Source organism: Lactuca saligna, chromosome 7 (assembly GCF_052625555.1).
Source record: "Lactuca saligna cultivar CGN05327 chromosome 7, ASM5262555v1, whole genome shotgun sequence".
NCBI lineage: Eukaryota > Viridiplantae > Streptophyta > Magnoliopsida > Asterales > Asteraceae > Lactuca > Lactuca saligna.
This window is the reverse complement of record NC_136423.1, coordinates 16,306,965-16,327,181: the sequence shown is the minus strand read 5'-3', so window position 1 is coordinate 16,327,181 and position 20,217 is coordinate 16,306,965. Positions and strand designations below refer to the sequence as shown.

At 36.1% G+C, this 20,217-nt stretch overlaps 1 protein-coding gene and 1 pseudogene across 1 annotated transcript; one reads left to right on the top strand and one right to left on the bottom strand.

Annotated features, from left to right (window-relative positions):
- Positions 1-4,137: 4,137 nt before the first annotated feature.
- On the bottom strand, positions 4,138-5,837 carry LOC145006405 (uncharacterized; annotated as a pseudogene).
- Positions 5,838-15,963: 10,126 nt separating this feature from the next.
- Positions 15,964-17,961, top strand: LOC145005758 (polyubiquitin 4). Its single transcript, XM_078964866.1, has 2 exons — positions 15,964-16,073; positions 16,711-17,961. The coding sequence occupies exon 2, from the start codon at positions 16,711-16,713 to the stop codon at positions 17,854-17,856; it is 1,146 nt and encodes a 381-aa protein (XP_078820992.1). The 5' UTR covers positions 15,964-16,073; the 3' UTR covers positions 17,857-17,961.
- The last annotated feature ends 2,256 nt before the right edge of the window (positions 17,962-20,217 follow it).

Genomic DNA, 20,217 nt, shown 5'->3' with positions numbered 1-20,217 from the left:
TTTTAGGCTAGTATGCAACGTGAATTGGGATATCGGATTGCTCTCAGTACATCATATCATCCCAAGACAGATGGTCAGATAGAGAGAACAATCCAAACAGTGGAAGATATGCTTCGTGTATGTGTCCTGGAACTTGGTGGTAACTGGGATAAATACTTACCTCTTGTCGAATTTTCATATAATAATAGATACCATACTTCAATCAAAATGCCACCATATGAAGCATTATATGGCTGTAAATGTCGTACTCCATTATGTTGGTGTGATGTAGGATAGAAAATCCTTGGAGGCCCTGAAATGATCCAAGACACCATTGACAAGGTTCAAATTGTACGAGAAATAATGAAAGCGGCCCAGGATCGACAGAACTTCAAAGCAGAAAAGAGAAGACGACCCATGGAATTCCAAGTGGGTGATTTTGTAATGTTTAACGTGTCCCCCATGGAAAGGCATTATACGATTTGGGAAGAAAGGAAAATTGAGTCCTAGATTTGTTGGTCCTTTCAAAATCATCCAGAGCATTGGTAAACAAGCATACCGCTTGGAATTACCTGAAGATTTGGCATGTATTCATGATGTGTTTTATGTGAGTTATCTGCGTAAATGTTTAACCATATACAATGAAATGGTTCCGTTATCCAAAGTGAAACTGGATAAAAAATTAAGATATGTAGAAGAGCCTGAAGAGATCGTAAACGAAAGAAGGATTGAATTGCGTATGTTGAGAGAAAAACTTGAGACACACTTGAACAAACGTTAGAACAAGTATAGTTGCGAAATACTTTATCTCAAAGGATCTAAAAGCTCAACAATAATAATAAGTTAGAGTTAGATAATTAGAGATTTAGGTGCGGAAATATAAGGAAATGTAAATGACAGCAGTTATTATATCAAGTATACACATAAGTTGATTCTTAACAAGGAATGCATTCAAACCAAGTTAGTAAGTGAGATCAAACTTAGTGATTAAGTCAAAAATGACTTGCTCCGAAGAGAGATAATATTCAGTTATATTCAGCTTAACTTTGAGAGTAAGAAGGAGATGAGAGTAATCACACAAGATATGAGATTCAAGATGTGTAGTGTTATCAGATGTATTGAATAAGAAGTATTGAGCTCTATTTATAGAGACTCGAAAATTATATTTGTTCAACTATCTAAGCGTAGCCATGCAAGGCATGCTGGACAAAAGAGAGTATTCTAAGAAAAGCAGATAAAGAGTTAAACTAAGAAAACTAGATAGTCAGGTGCAGATGATGATGACTTCGGATGAGTTGCTGATCAGAGTTGACTGCGGATCTTGGAAGGTTGCGGTAGACTAAGTTTAAGGGGTCACTTTTATGATTCAACGGCATAATAAAGAAGTGGAGTTGGTGCTTATTAAGTGGAAACATCATCGAGGCCCAAATTATACTTAGGAAAATAAGAATGAGATAAGAGTGAAATAGCCCCATTTGTTTAAATCATTGTAATTTCGGGGACGAAATACTCAAAAGGATGAGGTATTTGTAACATACACGTTCAGTTATCGTGTTTTGTTTAAAAATGAATAATATTATATGTTTTTGAGTGTTCAGTTCTAACAAGATAGTTTTTACGAGAATTGTTGTAAAACTATGTTTAGAATCATTTGGGAAGTATTGGAAGTCTTATGACAATCCGATCAAAAGTCCACTATTGAAATTAACGAAAATATAAAGTTAGAAATAATTAAAAATAATGTTATTGAAAGTTGTAGATTATCTCGTTAGAAACATTTAGGGGAAACATCATCGCAATCCGAGTTATAACGAAGAAGTTATGACTTATTGAAGATCTGCGACAAAACCGGCAAAGCACTATTTAGCGTAAAAAATGAGTTTTCAATAAACTACTTTTTAGTTTTATTGATCTAAATGAAAGTCGTAGTATTCGTTAAACCGAGAATTTTCATAAAAAGAATGTCCAAATATGACTTCGTATGAGGAAGTTATGATTTTTCTAAGTTTCGGTATAGTAGTATGCAGCTAAAAACTCGAAATAAAGATCGAGTGATTTTTAGCCGACTCAACCTAAACGAGAATCGAAGTTCTCGTCAATAGTAGTACAACGGTAAAAAGACAGACGAAAACGTACATCGGATGAAGAAGTTATGAATTTTTAACATATTTTTCTATCCCGGTCTATTAAAAATATAATATTAAAAATAAAGTTAAAATTAGCCGACGGAGTTTAAACGAAAGTTGTAGAGCATAATTTCACCTATGCATGCATACAAATAATGTCAAAATAGAGCTTGTATGCGAAAGATACAAAATTTTGAAGTTTTGGACACAAACTTCGAGGCTGGTCTCAAGCTGTACGCCTAGCATACACGAGGCTACGCCCAGCGTACTTCGCACGTAAGTGATCCGGAGACAGCCACGTCGACCCTTCCTTCACGTAAATTCATGTATCTCGCATGGATGACACGTCTGAGACTCGACAATCGAGCAGATGCCAGACCTCGTACGCCCAACGTACCGAAGTACGCCTAGCATACTCTGAGGCTTCGGCCACCTATAAAAGGGGTGCGAGGTCTCCGGATTTGTTTTACAATTTTGGAATCTCTTTCACTCTATATTCTATTTTTAGCCTATCTAAACCACCCCTAAGCCTAGGAAACATCCCCGACATCCGAAGCAAGTCCCGACGCACCGAAGACCCGAGAAAATAATATTTTCAAGTTGAGACTCTACCCGCGCAAGGCCAGTTTTTCAACAAAAATCTCCGATTTCGTTAAAGAAAGTCATTTTTAGAGACGAAGTGCTACCCAAATCAGCATTTTATCATTCGGTTATTCCACGGTGAGTTCAATATAGGGATAACTGTATGTTATGTGTTATATGTGCAATGTGTTTTCCCGTGTTATTATGATAATAAGCTATACCTTTAACGACGAAGTGAATGACTAAGCATCACTTAGATAGATTGGTATGTAGCCTTTGAACATGAAGTGAATGAGTAAGCATCACTTTGGCATATGCAGAATGCTAGATAGGGCTGAAAACTTGTATATTCTAGCAAAATGTTAATTCAAAAATCGTTTATTTTATGTGCCACTTGGTCTAAAGTCTTATTGATGTATATCAAGTTTAAATTGTTATATCTCATTGATTGTAAATCTTTGAAGCATATCATTTGTTGATATGGAAAGTTTGGCATATGATTTACATATGTCTTTGTTGTTATTTGTCCCTCTTTGCTTCTGTCATATTGATATGTGTATGCATAACGTTATACTGAAACTGTTATTAAACTCACTAAACGTCACCCGCTTATCCCTCTCAATGTTCAAACTATTGCAGGTGATAAGCATCCAGTATAGTCATGTAGTGGTAGAAGATGTAGAACAGATAATATTATAGTTTTTGTATTTAGTTTATAATTTCCTAGGAAGTTATGTAATATATAAAACTTTGTAAAAATCTTAATTGTCGGTTTGTATCCAGTCTTTTTGTAATAAGACCATGTATATAAAATATGTTTATGAATATACATGTAGCATGTTTGGAGTAATAATATTGTAAAGGTATTAGAGAAATAGTGGGTCTCACATAGGAAATTAAGATTTGAATTTAATTTGTTTTAATTTAAATTAAATATACAATTACTAATATACCCTTGCAAAATGATTGGTCCAAAAGTGTTTTAGCATTCTCAATCTTTTTGGTATTCTTATGTTATCCTTATCCTATATATATATATATATATATATATATATATATATATATATATATATATATATATATATATATATATATATATATATATATATATAACATGCTTTTCTGTTTTCACTTTTTTATAACAGTGTAGTTTTTTAACAATGCACTTTCGTTTTTTATATCATATTTAAACATTATTGTTAATCAAGATTAACCATTAACTAATAAAAACCATTATCCATAACGAATCTTAACCATACCCAATGGCTACTGAAATGCATTAATCAGTTGTAATGGTTATGACTCGATTTTGTCCGATAACCGAATCATACCGCCCCATACACACCCTAAATCTTGATACAAATTATAAAACATACATTACATTTATCATAACATAGTTTTCATATTCTTAGTAATACTACCACTCTCTCGATACACGTTAGCAATCCAACTACCCATTAAGGTTTCGGAAAAGCTCACGAAGATGAGCGTTTGTAGGCTTTGTGCATTTACTAATCTTGGCCTTCTTCTTCTTCTTTTCTTTTGGTTTGTTACATATATTACCATTTTGTGCCATTACTCTTCTCATAGCAGCATTGGTTGCAGGCTTCATGCCATTTTTCTGCAAATCAAGCTCGATCTCTAGCATGTCGTGTGGCAACTCAATTGCCCTGAATAAAATTTTCAGTTCATCATCAACCTTAAAGGGAACCTGAGGATCATTGGGGTAGGCTATGTCTTCCTTCAAGTCGGGATTTGATAATAGCCATATCTCTGTAGCAGCTTTCAGGGCCTGAATTGAACAATATTTGTCAACATGAAGACCGAGTTGTTAAAAGAATTCAACAATGACTCTAAGGATGCTAGAATTACCTGTAAATCTTCCACGATAGTAGGGTAGGCATCTTTAAGATCAGCAACAGAAATACCTTCTGCAAATGTTTGTATTAAACTCTAAAGTTCCTTCTTGTCTCTCACATTATACTTCAACTGTAAAAAAAAAAAAAAAAAAAAAAAAAATTTATTTCACTAAATGTTAACAGATTATATATCATTAAAAGATTTAAAGTACCTTGTAAGAGAAGCGCTTTCCATCATAATTAACTTTTGGGTTGTTTGCTAAACTTTGAAACACGGCCTTGTTGCCTTTGACATCATCACAACATGCTTCAGTTATTTGCTCCGCTGTGAAGGATTGCCTTTTCTGTATATATAATATATTAATAAATTTAGCAATGCACTTTCATATATTTGTGTAATTATAACCTAAATACCCTAATTAATTATTGGTGAATACCAATCACTAACATGGCTAAATAGAGAATATCATCTAAAGAAATCCAACATATACCAAAAACAAACCAAACCATTTATGGGCTTATAAACATTATCACTAATTCACAATATCATATAATCAGACTGCAAATACAGATAATGAAAACAAAAACAAAACGATGTGCCAAGAAAATATGTCAATGGCACTTTTATAACCCATGTGTCCTAATTCTATAAATTAACTAATAGAATAAGATGCACCCATAACTATCAAAAATTCCACCAAAAAGATACTTTGAAGAAGTTAAATAAACATAATTGACCATGTTATATTTTTGACATTGTTACATTACATTCATATTTTATAAACATATACTGTTGAATACAACTGTAACTAGGTGCACAAATAAAATATACAAAATATTTCTCGATTCTCTAGAAAATATACTCGAACCAAGGTTCATATAAGGTTTGTACCTTAAACAGCAGATCAATCGCACGATAGATCTGAGCTTCAATAGGTCACTTCCTTATATTATTAATATGCTGCAACCTCTTCGTGTCATTGGGGAATATAAATGAAGGAGAAGATAATTTGGTCTAGGTGTTTGCAGGTGTTGCTGTCTTAACGATTGTTTTAGAACCTGCAATGCTTTTGCTCTTTGGGCTTGACTGGCATTTCTCTTGTTGCTTCTTGAAGCTATTCATACTGTCTTGCAGTGATGCCATTAGGGCACTGGTTAACCAAACGACTGTTATCATGATATAATTGGTGTTCTAGTTGATTGATTTATTCTTCCATTATTACAATAATACAAACGAGTGAAAAGATCTCATTCGGATTAGGATTAGGCAACCAATCTTCAACTTAACTAAACGACCAAGACGCGATTCAGCCGATCAAATTCAAATAAAACTTTTTGTGAATTTGAAAAGGGAACGCAAAATAGAAACCCAAGATCCTGGAAGTACATACATTTTTCAATATAAAAGGCTCTAAGAATATTGCAGAAAACTATAATGATCAATCTCGAAAGAATGGGAGATAAAAGAAAACCTCAATAGATTTACAGCACAGGTCTCTACAAAAATAGCTCACATGTCTTACGTTTTATAAGAGAACGGAAACGTCCCATTTATATTTTTCAACGATGTGGGATAAATTTATACAATACAAATGTATTGTTTCTAAGTTAATAGGTTTTTTTTTTCTTTCTTAAAACAACATTCTCAAGCTCATGAGATTCTTTCCCATGTTTTGTATCATGCATTATGTTAGATATTCGTGTAATCGTTTATTAGATGATTTTATTAAAAAAATATTAAATATTAAAAGAGCTTTTAAACAATATGTATATTACATGGTTTTAGCTCTGTTTGGTCCAAGTCTTCAGTAATGGAGGATTGAGGGACGGAGTGGCAGTGGCTGGGAAAGCGCCTTTGGTCACCGGACTTTACACAGAAAACGGAGGAAGCGTAGAAAGGAAAGGAACGAAGGCGCGCAGTAGTCACGAGTGAAACAGAAAAGGAAGCGGATGGGGGGTTATCTGTAAAGACCTTTAGCGGCAACGGGCAATAGCGGCGGCAAGGGTCTATTAGCGGAGACACCTAGAGGGAAAAATATGCGCGTTTTTTTACCCTTGGATTAAAGTGAAGTGAGACGGATAGGGCTCATTTGACGCGGATCTCCATTAGGTAGTCATTAGCGGCGACACCTTTAGCTGCGACACCGGGTATTAGCGGTGACATGTAACGCATCCATTACATGTCGCCGCTAATGTCACCATTTCTTGTAGTGAACCAACAAAAGATCATGTTTTAATCTACATATCAAAATCAGACCATACACACAACACATGTTATATAGTGTTTGTTAAACATAATGAATTCTATAAAGACTGTAAACTGAATTGGTGAGATGAGCTTAAGTAAAAAATTGATGATTAGTTAGTCTTATGGGTTCTTTTTTATATATCTTAATGGACATCATTAAGGTGTTTGACAAGGTGTTCCTCTCTTAATGGGTTGATAGTTCAGTCAAAAACAATGTCTTTGATTTCCGAGAAAAAACAGAAAAAAAACCCTACTATGAATGCACTAATATGTAGTGCTAAATAAACCCCATCTAAATCTTAGACAGTGCATATCCAATAAAACTTAGAATTACATACATTTCAGTGGAGCATTGTGTCTAAACGATAACTTTTAATCCAATTTCAAGGCTTGCAATCAAGCTATATAATTGGTCTTTTTACATTCACTAATCTTGTTGATGACATCATCATTACATCCCTGAAAATAATCAGATCTCATAAAAAACATAACAAAAATTTACTGTTAATCTTCAACCTGATTAACTATCAAGCCAGAAAAAAATTATAATTAACAATATGATTACTCATATAAAAATTCGAAGATTGGTATTCAAAGATTATTTCAAACAGATTTCAACTCTTTATTCATGCATTAATGATAGATGCCTACACGGGATTAGCACAACGATTTATTCTTCCTACTACTTGGGTATGCTTGTCCTTTTGTAGTGCTACCTTGCCACCTATTTGGTGAGTGGTTTAATTCCATATGAATATTTAAGGGAAAAAAATATAAAAAAAATAAAACCCAATCTTGAAATAGTTAATTTAGCTCTTGTAGAAATTCAAATGCAATCCGAACACCAAACCTGTATAAACTCAGATGTATTAGAAATTACTAAACACGTAGAAATTCTAATGTAATCACAAATCACTAAACTATACTGCATAAAAAAACCTGATACAGAAATTCAAATTTAATAATAAATCATCGAACAAATGGAAGTGTTTGTGTTTCTGCCTGAAAGTAAATGCGTCTATCCGAACACTCATACAAGATTGTTAAAGCCAATAATAGTGAGAAAAATGTTAACCTCACATAGTTTAAGGGGAAATCTTTATTATTAATCATTTCATATAATTGTACCCTTTAAATTTCAAAATTGACAAAATAGAGGAACCTTGTGATCCAAACCTTTATCATCATTTCTATAAAAGGATGGCAATGTTTAAATATGTAATTTTAGCTTCAAAAGGTTTCCTTTTCTTGAGTATATGGAAATGGATCTTATTGCAATTTTTATGGGGCATCATCGTTCATCTCGTTTTGATTAGTAAATGGTAACTAACAGTTTTTGGTTTACCAATCCATTCTTATTCAATAAAAGCTGTAAAACGATTGTATTTAGAACATTCAAATCAATACTCATATATATCCAAGATTCTCTAACTATTAATCTGAATGTTGTTATATTTGATTCAGCTAAATATTCCACCAGTTATATTGTTCAGTAAATGTACGCAATTTAGTATGTAGATATTAGATCCATGAATGTGTGTAGTAATAATGAAAGTATTATCTACAAGTAATATGAATTTTAGTATGTATGGTATGTATATTGATTTTTGTTATGCTCGAGCATTTGATCATTAAAATTTGTTGTTTACTTCTTTTCCTTGATGGTTATGATTGTCTTCTTTTTGTAAAAACCTTTGTTATTTGTGAATTTTATTAATTTGACAGACTTTGTTAATTTGTTAAATAAAGATTGGAAATGTCATGGCTATATATACATATATGTTGCTAAGAAAGAAAAGTTATCATTGACATTTTATCAGCAACTAGAATGCAATACCCGGGAAGAAAAAGAAACACTATGTTCATGTTCGAGTAGTCCACTCAAGATTTTGACACATCTAAAGTCAAAATTATAAAAACAAACATAATCATCGTGAAGAATCATTTTATGAATCTCACATGGCCGGCCCAATAGGGCGGGCAAGCCGGGCGACGGCCTTGGGCCTCGTTACGGTTTGAAGCCCCAAAATTATATCTGTCTTTTACTTTATATATATGAATTGTGTTTAAAATTTATGCAACATTTTCTTAGGTTAGATGGTTAGTAACATACCAACTAATAAGAGGTGCCCAAGTTTGAATCTTTTGGAGACTTTTTTTTTTATTTATTTTTTAATACCTTTAAAAACTAACGATGTACCGTATTTTACTGAGTTTTCAATTCAAATTACAGAAATATTCCCTTCATTCTTCTTTGTTATTCAACAATCATCCAATTTATAGAAGTTATGCCTAAACTCTTTGTTTTTTTTACAAACCACCCAAACATTTATTTCATTTAAAATTTTGGTCTTTTTCTAGCCATTATCATGGATAATATTTCTATTTATATATGAGATTTTCTACCTTGCATCATCTTTTAATATATAATAACTATTATTTACAGTTTTGTTATCAAAAATCATGGTGCTTCCTTTGTTGTTTTTCTTGATTTTAGTCGTTGTATGTGTTTGGTTAAGCTGTATTGTTTTATTGCCATTTTCGTCAACTGTTTCCTTATTTTAATAAATTTCCCTACTATTTTTAGGCTATGGTGTATAGTCTTGCATGTTATTCGGCAAAGTTTAGGCTCAGAAAATATTGTCCCCAGCCTCATCATGCCGAGTTTCAACCCCTCAACATCTTTTTGTCATACTCTCTCTTATTTGTCTATTCTCCTACCAATTGAAATTGATTTGAATATATATTGTTTGTTATTATCTCCTATTACATAATTAGATGTTTTTATCCTTTTATTGTATTGTATATAAAAGGATTTGAGATCTATGAATAAAATAACAACGTATCAAATTTATGATGGTATCAGAGCAAGATACCTAGCTACTCTACAAAACCCTAAACCTGCATCGACATGCCAGGGGACGATGCCAGCTCTTCCAACAAGAACAACAATAATACATCGGATCATGACTCACCCTACTATCTTCACTCATCCGATTATCCAATACAAATGCAAGTCAACAAGGCTTTGTCTAATAAGAACTACATTGATTGGGTCCAAGAGATGGAGAACTCCTTGTTTGCCAAAACAAGATTGGCTTCATAGACGACACCATTGTGAAACCAGAAAAGATGTCAAAGGATCACATGGCATGAATGAGGTGTGATGCGATGATAAAGAGATGGCTTACCACAACCATGGAAAAGGAAATAAGAAGCAGCTTCAAGTACGCAAATACTGCTTCGGAAATCTGGTTTGATCTTCATGAAATATTTGGGAAGGAAAGTGCTCCCAGGGATTATGAACTCAAGAACCAACTCACTACCACTCGACAAGACGAGACCTCTATATCAGCTTATTACATCAAGTTGAAATCCCTTTGGGATAAGATACAATCAATGTTTCCTACGCCAAAGTACTTGAAATGGGTACACTTGTGGAATCATCAGATGTCTTCTTGAACACCAAGAAAAGTGTAACATTCGTTTCCAGGTATTTTCATTTCCAGCTAAAAATAACAATTTATTGCAAAATTAGTCCCTACGTAGGTTATACCTGATGCGTACTTTGGGTGTAGGTCACTTAAAATGGACGCGGTCTTCGTCGAGTATGTTGGACGTACTATAACACTCGGTTCCTGGTAGGTATTTTAAATAAGAATTCTTATTTTTTGCAAAGGGACCCGACGAGTTGGAAGCCCCAAATTCATCGAGTAGAAATGGAAATTGGGCGCGGGATTTGAGAGACCTACTCGACGTGTTGGGAGCCCCCAACTCGACGAGTAAAGTTGCTAGAGTGAAACCCTAATTTTCGGGGTTTGCATACTATTTAAGCACCTTAACCTCCAAGGGTTGGCCTCATTTAATGTCACCATCAGCCTAAACCTTAGCCACAAAACCTTAATCCACCTTGGAGTGTTCTTGTAACGCCTGTTCTAAATTGACTCCTAGTCCGAGGCTGTTGTTAAGGATTATGGATTTTAAGAAGGTAAGATCTAGGCCTATTTGGGTACGGTTGATGTATTAGAAGTGATCTGGATGCTCAATTCGTGTTTCGGAGCTTAGAGGTATTTCGGTAAAGTGGTAGTTCGGGCTTTTGTGGGAAAATGGATTTTTGTAGGGAAGGTTTTAAGAAAAGTATGAGTTAATATAAGTGTAGGGCTTCTCATTACCTTTATGTGGATATAAGGATCATCAGAATCGAGCTTAGAAAGAAGAGGTTATGGCCTTCGGAAGTTTTTTGGTTTTTAGGCTTAGCCGAGTACACGGGGCGTACACAAAGAGTACGCGGGTCATACTAGTGAAGAAGGCAGTATGTGGGGCATACCTTGGAGTATGTTGTGTGTACTGACCAGGATAGTCGTGAATGTTCTTCGAAGTACGCTCGGCGTACCATAATTATGTTGGGCGTATGCTAGTTAGATCAGAACCCTATTTAAGGGTCTTGGACCCTATTTAAGCTCCTTATCTCATAACCCTACCCTAATATCTTCATATCCCACCCTCTAAAACCCTAGAAATCATCATATATCATTCATGATGACATTTTGAGCTTATAGAGTCCATTTTTGGGATGTTTGCCCCATTTTCAAGAAGATGGAGCTTGTTGCAAAGATGGGAATCAAGGAGGAGCTTATGGATCTGGCTTTTTGTAACGACCCGATTTTTCAAAAGAAAATTTTCATTTTTGATTATCCAAACACATTTCCATAAAATTACAAAATCTCATATATATATTTTTTTCAAACTCATATTAATTACAACTTTTATTTAAAATATCAGAGTATCCATAAAATGCATGTGTGAGAGTGCACGCCGCGCCATCACGCCACACCCTTTACCTTTGGGATCTGATGTACCTAAAAGAAATCCACAACTTGTAAGCTACTGCTTAATGAGTTCCCCAGAGCATACCCCACACACAATCCACGTGACACATATCAGATTAGCTATAAAAGCTACATATACCACATAAGCCATGCATACATAAGCATGTAAGGATGTCGTGGGCTCCCCCCAGGGTCTTAGACCTTCGTGTCATGGGCTAACCCACATGGTCTTTACCTAGGAATGTCATGGGCTACCCCACATGGTCTTATATCCAACTGCCACGGGCTCCTCCCGGGGTCTTTCATGCAATAATATACATAATCAACCTAGCATATCATATCACAGAAGTGTCTAACATAATAGATACACATACATAAACCTGTAAGGATGTCATCGACTCCCCCAGGGTCTTATATCATCGTGTCATGGGCTACCCCACATGGTCTTTACATGGGAATGCCATAAGCTACCCCATATGGTCTTATATCCAACTGTCACGAGCTCCCCCAGGGTCTTCCATGCAATAACATAAATTTTACTTAGTACGTTTGGGATGTTACAAGTAGGATAAATTGTATGAATTTCTTATGGGTCCCGACAACGACTTCACTGCCATCAAAACCCAAATTCTCGTTACCTCGCCAACACCAGGCTTAGGATTAACTTATCATCTTGTCGCAGAGAATGAACCTCAAAGAGACATCACTAATGACATGTGTTGTGTGTTAATATGCTTATATGTTTATATCGGGCGGGGCCCGATGCCAGGAGAGACCTAACAACCGATAGATCTGTATACCGAGCGGAGCTCGATACCAGGCGAGCTCCGATATCGGATAGGGTCAGATGCCCGCCCGATGACAGAGCGGGGCCCATTATGTGTTTATTTATTTATGTATGTGTGGTATGTGGTATCTTGGGGAACTTACCAAACTTTGTTCTTACGGTTTTAAGTTTATGTTTCAGATACTTCGGTTTCAAATGGTAGAGCTCGGGATGATTGCAAAGCACACACCACATGTTTCCGCATTTTGTGATTACTCTGACTGGGTGATGTTTAGATACATTTTCATTGACTTGGTTTTGTAACAATGATATGGGTTATTGATTTATTAATTTAAAAATGAAAATTTTATGTCATTATTTAAAGGGATGTTACAAGTTGGTATCAGAGCCTTGTTTTGAGGGATTCAGACACATTCTCAAGTGTTTATGAACTCAAACTGAGGATTTGGAAAGAAATATATTTTTTTAAGTAAAAGATTTTCTAAAAGAAGATGGGGTGCATGCAATCAGTTGAGTTCAAGTAAGTTTTCCCAAATTACCTATATGTAACAACCCATCATTCACAAATCAATAAGAGTCTAAACCTACCTAACAATCCTTGTGTGTGTGTGTGTATATATATATATATATATATATATATATATATCCTCTTTTGCTAGGGATTTTTCTGTATGATTTGACAGTGCAAGGCGAGTTTCCTCATTATATTTAGCAGGTTGAAGACACAAATGCCGACCCATGGTTCGTTATACATAGTATGCTTGTTGTTTGCATGACTCCTGCATGTGTTATGTGTTTTATTTTTCCGAGCGAGGCTTGATGCCATGCGGGGCTTGATGAGTATACTTTATGCTAGTTATATGTAGGTGTTTTATGACTACCGGGTGTGACCCGATGTTGGGCGAGGCCCGGAGGCTAGTCTGTATGCTATGTATGTCTGTGATGATGGCATATGTTGTGTGCTTATATGTTTATATGTTTATAACGGACAGGACCCGATGCCAAGCGCGGCCTGATGACTAACGGATCTGTATATCGCGTGGGGCTCGACGCCAAGCGGGGCCCGATGCTGGATGGGGTCTGATGTCGGGTGGGGCCTGATGACAGGGCGGGGCCCGTTATGTGTTTATTTATTTATGTATGTGTGGTATGTGGTACATTGGGAAACTTACTAAGCTTTGTGCTTACGCTTTTTAGTTTATGTTTCAGATACTTCAGTTTTCAAATGGCAGAGCACGGGATGATTGTAGAGCACACACTACATGTTTATGTATTATGTGATTTTACTTTGATTGGATGATGTTTAGATCCATTTTTATTGACTTGGTTTTGGAACAATGATATAGGTTACTGATTTAGTAATTTAGAAATAACAATTTTATGTCATTATTTAAGGGGACGTTACACTTTGGTTGACCACACACAACTTGCACCAAACCAAAGTTCCTCAACGGTACACTCAATTGCCAACATTTTATCTTATGATAAATTTTCTGACTCTCATTAAATGTTTTTAGCGAACATCACCTCAAATGAAGAGCCAATTGTTTCAAACAAGCCATGCATGATCAAGATGGGTTGATGCCATGAAAAAGGAAATTCACACTCTTGAACAAAATGAGAAGTGGACTCTAGAGACTCTCCCAAAGGGAAAACGAGTAATTGACTCTAAGTGGGTCTACAAAATATAATACAAGCCTAATGGGGAGATAGAACGATATATGGCCCGACTTGTTGCTAAAGGCTTCACTCAAACCGAGAGAGTTGATTTTCACGACACATTTTCTCCCGTTGTAAAGCTCATGATACACCAACTTGACGTCAATAATGTATTTTTACATGGTAATCTGGATGAAGCATTTATATGAAAGTTCCCTAAGGATTCTCTAAAGCTAATGATACGAGAGTTTATCATTTGCGAAAGTTTCTATATGGTTTGAAACAAGCATCTAAAAAATGGTACAAAAAAGTTCACTACTATTCTCTCGAGTCTTAATTTCAAACAGTCTAAGTATGATCATTCACTCTTCCTTTTTAATCATAATGACATCTTTCTTGCTATTCTCATTTATATTGATGATGTGATCATTGTGAGTAACAATGCATACTATATTTAAGAAACAAAGGAGTGTCAACATACTAAATTCAGCACCAAGGATCTAGGTGCTCTAAAGTATTTCCTTGGCATCGAGGTGGCAAAGACATTCGATGATCAGTCAGAAAAAATTCACTCTCAACATTCTGAAAGACAGTGGTATGATGGGGGCATGACCTAGTTCGTTTCCAACAGAGCAAAACCATAAAATTGATCAAGATGAAAGTCAACCAAAGGTTGATGCAAATCAATATCGACGAATGATTGGGAGACTCCTCTACTTGCAAGCAACTAGAGCCAACATAGCCTACTGTCAACGTTCTTAGCCAGTTCGTTACAGATCCTAGGCAACATCATCTAGATGCCCTTCTTTGAGTACTTCATTATCTCAAGGCTACCCCAGGTCAAGGAATTATATTACCTCGGTAAGGTGGAACTCGTCTTTTAGCTTACTTCGACACAGATTGGCTTGGATGTCCTATGACAAGGCGTTCCCGCACATGTTATCTCCTTCTTTTAGGAGGGGCTCCAATTTTATGGAAGACAAAAAAAAAATCATTGTTTCTCGATCCTCCATTGAAGTTGAATATAAAGCCATGACCACTACCACTACTGTAAGTGAAATTATTTGGTTGCATTGGATGTTAAAGGAATTAGACGTTGAACAACATGGTTCTACAATTCTTTTTTTGTGACAATCAAGCTACCCGTCACATTGCTAATAATTTTGTCTTCTACGAACACACAAAACATATGTAGATAGATTGATATTTCCTTGGTGAGAGAGTTGAATCAAAAAAAGTTCAACCTTTGCAGGTTGATACCAACTTGCAACTTGCTCACATGTTCACAAAATGATTATGTACTCAACATCTTTGTTTTCTTCCCGACAATGTCCAACTTAAGAGAAAATATTAAAATTGATTTGAATATATTCGGTTTGTTATTATCTCCTATTTTCTAGTAAGAGGTTTTTATGATTTTATTGTATTGTATATAAAAAGATTTGAAATCTATCAATAAAATGCAAACGTATTATGACTACCATGCCCGTCTCTCTTTCTCATAAAAAAAGTTGATTGGTACCACGACGCTACTGGGTGGAGCTTGTCACCATCATCACCACTACTTTGGTCTTCCAAAAAGTAAATAGATAAATAAGCAAGTGGCGTAAATGACGTTTTAGGTCGATGATTGGAGTTGTGAATGACGAAAATGCCATTTAAGTATTTAACCCTTTAGCTTTAGCTTTTGTTCAATTTGACAATTTGTTTATCCAAAGTCAAAAGAAAGGCAACCCGGAAACTACGCACCACACCCTTTCTAGATTCCATACCCTGCCGTGTGGTGCACAACTTGACAGCAACTACATATCCACCTTTCAATCTTTACCGTACACGTGTCGCACTATCAACCGATTTCTTCTGATTCCTACGTCACGTTTATTTTTCTATCGGAGACCGCCTCTTCTTTCTCATCCTATAAATCAACCTCAATATTCATTCAGTTTCATACACAACGATCTTCTCAATCTTCATCTGTTCTTGTTTGTCTTCAATTCTCTCAAGGTATGTTGCCTTTTCCATTTTAGTGTTCTCGATTTCTTTTTATTTTCGTGAATTTTTTGCTAGGTTAATTATTCCGGTCGGTGGTTGTTTGTTGCATCGAATTCGATCTTGTTTAACAGATCGATTAGATCTGCAACTCTATTCTTTGAATTTGTGTTTTTTTGCAACAAATTTTTGGAATTTATTGAGTTATAATCTTGACGAATAATTCTAAAATCTTCCGTAAACAGCGATTTGGTAAAATTTATTGATCGCTCTTTCGCTTCTCGTATTATCTTCAGAGTTTTGTTGTCTCAATTCGTTAGATGTTGATATGATCACGATCCGCTGTTGTTTGTTGGAGTTATATTGATCTGATCAACAGGTCTCTTAGATCTGAATCGTATAATCGAAATTGATGTTCGCAATAGACTACGAATCTGTGATTGTCATCTCAACTGTAACATTAACTTAGATGCTCTATTTGATTTCATTATTTTGATTTATGATATCATCTTTTGTCTTGATCAAGAAATCTGCGGCTTTATATTCGATTGATGTTATAGGCTTCATAATATATGACCTTACATCTGATTTTATATGATTTGTGTTACTATTGGTTGTTTATATTCTTATCGTGTTCGTTCTTTGGCTACAGATGCAAATCTTCGTTAAGACCCTCACTGGTAAGACCATCACACTAGAGGTCGAAAGCTCCGATACCATCGACAACGTGAAAGCCAAAATCCAAGACAAGGAAGGCATTCCCCCAGACCAGCAGAGGCTTATCTTCGCCGGAAAGCAGCTCGAAGACGGCCGTACCCTCGCCGACTACAACATCCAGAAAGAGTCAACCCTCCATCTTGTTCTTAGGCTAAGGGGAGGTATGCAGATCTTCGTCAAGACCCTCACCGGAAAGACCATCACCCTCGAGGTCGAGAGCTCCGACACAATCGACAACGTGAAAGCAAAAATCCAGGACAAGGAAGGTATTCCCCCAGACCAGCAGAGATTGATCTTCGCCGGAAAGCAGCTCGAGGACGGCCGTACCCTCGCCGACTACAACATCCAGAAGGAATCCACCCTCCATCTTGTCCTACGTCTCAGGGGAGGGATGCAGATCTTCGTGAAGACCCTCACCGGAAAGACCATCACCCTTGAAGTCGAAAGCTCGGACACCATCGACAACGTGAAAGCCAAAATCCAAGATAAGGAAGGCATCCCTCCAGACCAGCAGAGGTTGATCTTCGCCGGAAAGCAGCTTGAAGACGGCCGTACTCTCGCCGACTACAACATCCAGAAGGAATCCACCCTCCATCTTGTCCTCCGTCTCAGGGGAGGCATGCAGATCTTCGTGAAGACCCTCACCGGAAAGACAATCACTCTGGAGGTTGAGAGCTCCGACACCATTGACAACGTGAAGGCTAAGATCCAAGATAAGGAGGGAATCCCACCTGACCAACAGAGGTTGATCTTCGCCGGAAAACAACTGGAGGACGGCCGTACTCTTGCAGATTACAACATTCAGAAGGAATCAACTCTCCATTTGGTTCTTCGTTTGAGAGGTGGTATGCAGATTTTTGTCAAGACTTTGACTGGGAAGACGATAACATTGGAGGTGGAAAGCTCCGACACCATTGACAATGTCAAGGCGAAAATTCAGGATAAGGAAGGTATCCCACCGGATCAGCAGAGGCTGATCTTCGCCGGAAAGCAGCTTGAGGATGGCCGGACCCTTGCTGACTATAACATTCAGAAGGAGTCAACCCTCCACCTTGTTCTTCGTCTCCGTGGAGGAAATTGAAACTTTTGTGTTAGGGATGTGTGAGATTTCATGGATGGTTTTAAGTGTTTGATCGATGGTACTGGTTTCGTTTAAATAAGAATAATGAACTCATTTGGTGAATAATTCTACTTTGTTTTAGCTTGATCTGTTTTGAATGCTTTTTTTTTTTTTTTTTTTTTTTTTTTTGAATCATGTAGATCAGCTTCATCTCTTACGTTAGGTTCATTTTAATGTACTCGAATGTTCTTCTCTCTTATCTCCTCCATCTTCATCAATCATCACCTTCAACATTGATTATCCTCTTATCGGGTCCAATCGTCATCAAAACTAGTGGTAATCTACAACCTATGACCACGACCTTTTCTCATAACCCATTATTTTTAGTTTTTTACAACCTTCCTACTTGCAACTACGCTTGCAATTGGCTTTCATCTGGCACTACCTGTCAAGACAACCATGAACTTTATGCTTATAAAACAATAGAGATGTTATCTATTCTATAGTGGTGGGGAAAAAAACCGGTTCATGATACGAAATTGATTTGTAAACCGAAACTGATCTGAAAATGTAACTGGTTTGTTTGAAACCAGTTTGGTTTCAAACATATCTACCAGCTTGACATTCTAGCCGTTAGGACTAGTTTACCATATACGACAAGCTGACAAGCTTACGGCAACCGATTACATCCCCCCACCCAAAACATCCAATGCTTACTTGATCTCAACGTGGTATTTCCAAACCTAGATATAAGGTTGAATACTTGAATATCATACCCCTATCGGTTTGCCTTGCTCTTGTTACAAGTTAGACTTAGACTCGTGTTCCTTGACCCGTGGGTACTATTGCCCTTCACAGTTCACACCATGTGCATTTTCAAACACAAAATTTCATTTTGGGATATCCTTAGTCGTAAAGCACGTCTGGTTGCAAATGGTAAAAGTCAACAATAAGGACACGACTACGATGGGCTTCAAGTATGGCAGCTAAAGCAATGAGTATATATACCATCCTTAGTCTTGCCATCTCCCATCATCGATCCGTCCATTAGCATAGTACGAAGAATGCATTTTTTTGTGACATCCTTTCTAAGAAGGTTTACATGCACCAGGTTTAGTCTTCATAAATCTTTGTATGGTCACCGTTAATGAACATTTAAGAATGCATAAAAACTTAATAAGAAGAAAGGTGTGAACTTTATTCCTTCAGAAGCTTGAATGATAAACTTGTTGGAGAAAGCATATCGAAACAAGAAGACAGAAGGAGATATTGTGCAAGAAACAAATAGAATTTTTTATTAAGAAGAAAAGTGTGAACTTTATACCTTCAAAGCCTGAAAAAGCTTGAATGATAAACTTGTTGGAGAAAGCATATCGAAACGAGAAGATAGAAGGAGATATTGTGCAGGAAACAAATAGAATTTTTTATTAATCAAAAAACAACACCCACATAATTACAAGACTAAACATATCTATACATAAATATTCTAATAGTTGCATCGTTTGTAACAAGTGCCACCATTCCAATCGGTATAACCTTTCAAAGAACCTTTTCATTTGATAGTTATACCCTGAAATAACTAATCTTAACTACCCTGATAACCATTTAATAACTGCCACAATAACATCAAGTCTAGCTTATTTTCAACATTCCCCCTTAAGCTAGACTTAACCAATATCTTGAAGAACATCAACATCAATCCATTCTTCCAACACCAAATTGAAAATGCTATGGAGAGCATCATCCAAAGCCATACATTAAACAAAGAATTTCTTGCACTTGCAAGAACAAACCAACCAAGATCTTTTCACTTGGTTTCGAGGCTATTCATCTTAGCCTCATACAAAATTTGTTGAAGTTACCCTCAAACATCATCTTCTACAAGAACATTTCCTGCAAATGAAGATGGTAACAAGGTTGTCTACACTAACATACATTTTATTAACTCCACATATCATCAATCTAACCAAGATCTTCTCACTTGGTTTCATCATACACCACGAATTGCAGCAATCAACCGAAAGTCATATTCACAAAAGAACAAACAAGCCTTCATCGATCTCCACTGTGCTAGAGATCATTGCCCAAAGTATTTTCTTTTGGGTCTTTAATCACACACACACACACTACTAACTGAAGCCTTTTTACTCCTTTCGTATAAAAAATCTTCTTCACTATTCACTTCTGACATCCTCTCTCATACCCAGGTGATCTCTTTTTTTCTTCATTAATTTTTTGTTGAGTTGACAGCCAAAGGACATGAGTTGTCCTAATTCTCTTTTCTTTTGAACATAAAAACATCACGATGGCTTTTGTCCGTACTCGTGCATATCTTTTGATAGATTCCCCATATTGTTTTATGTATCCATAACTTCACATGAT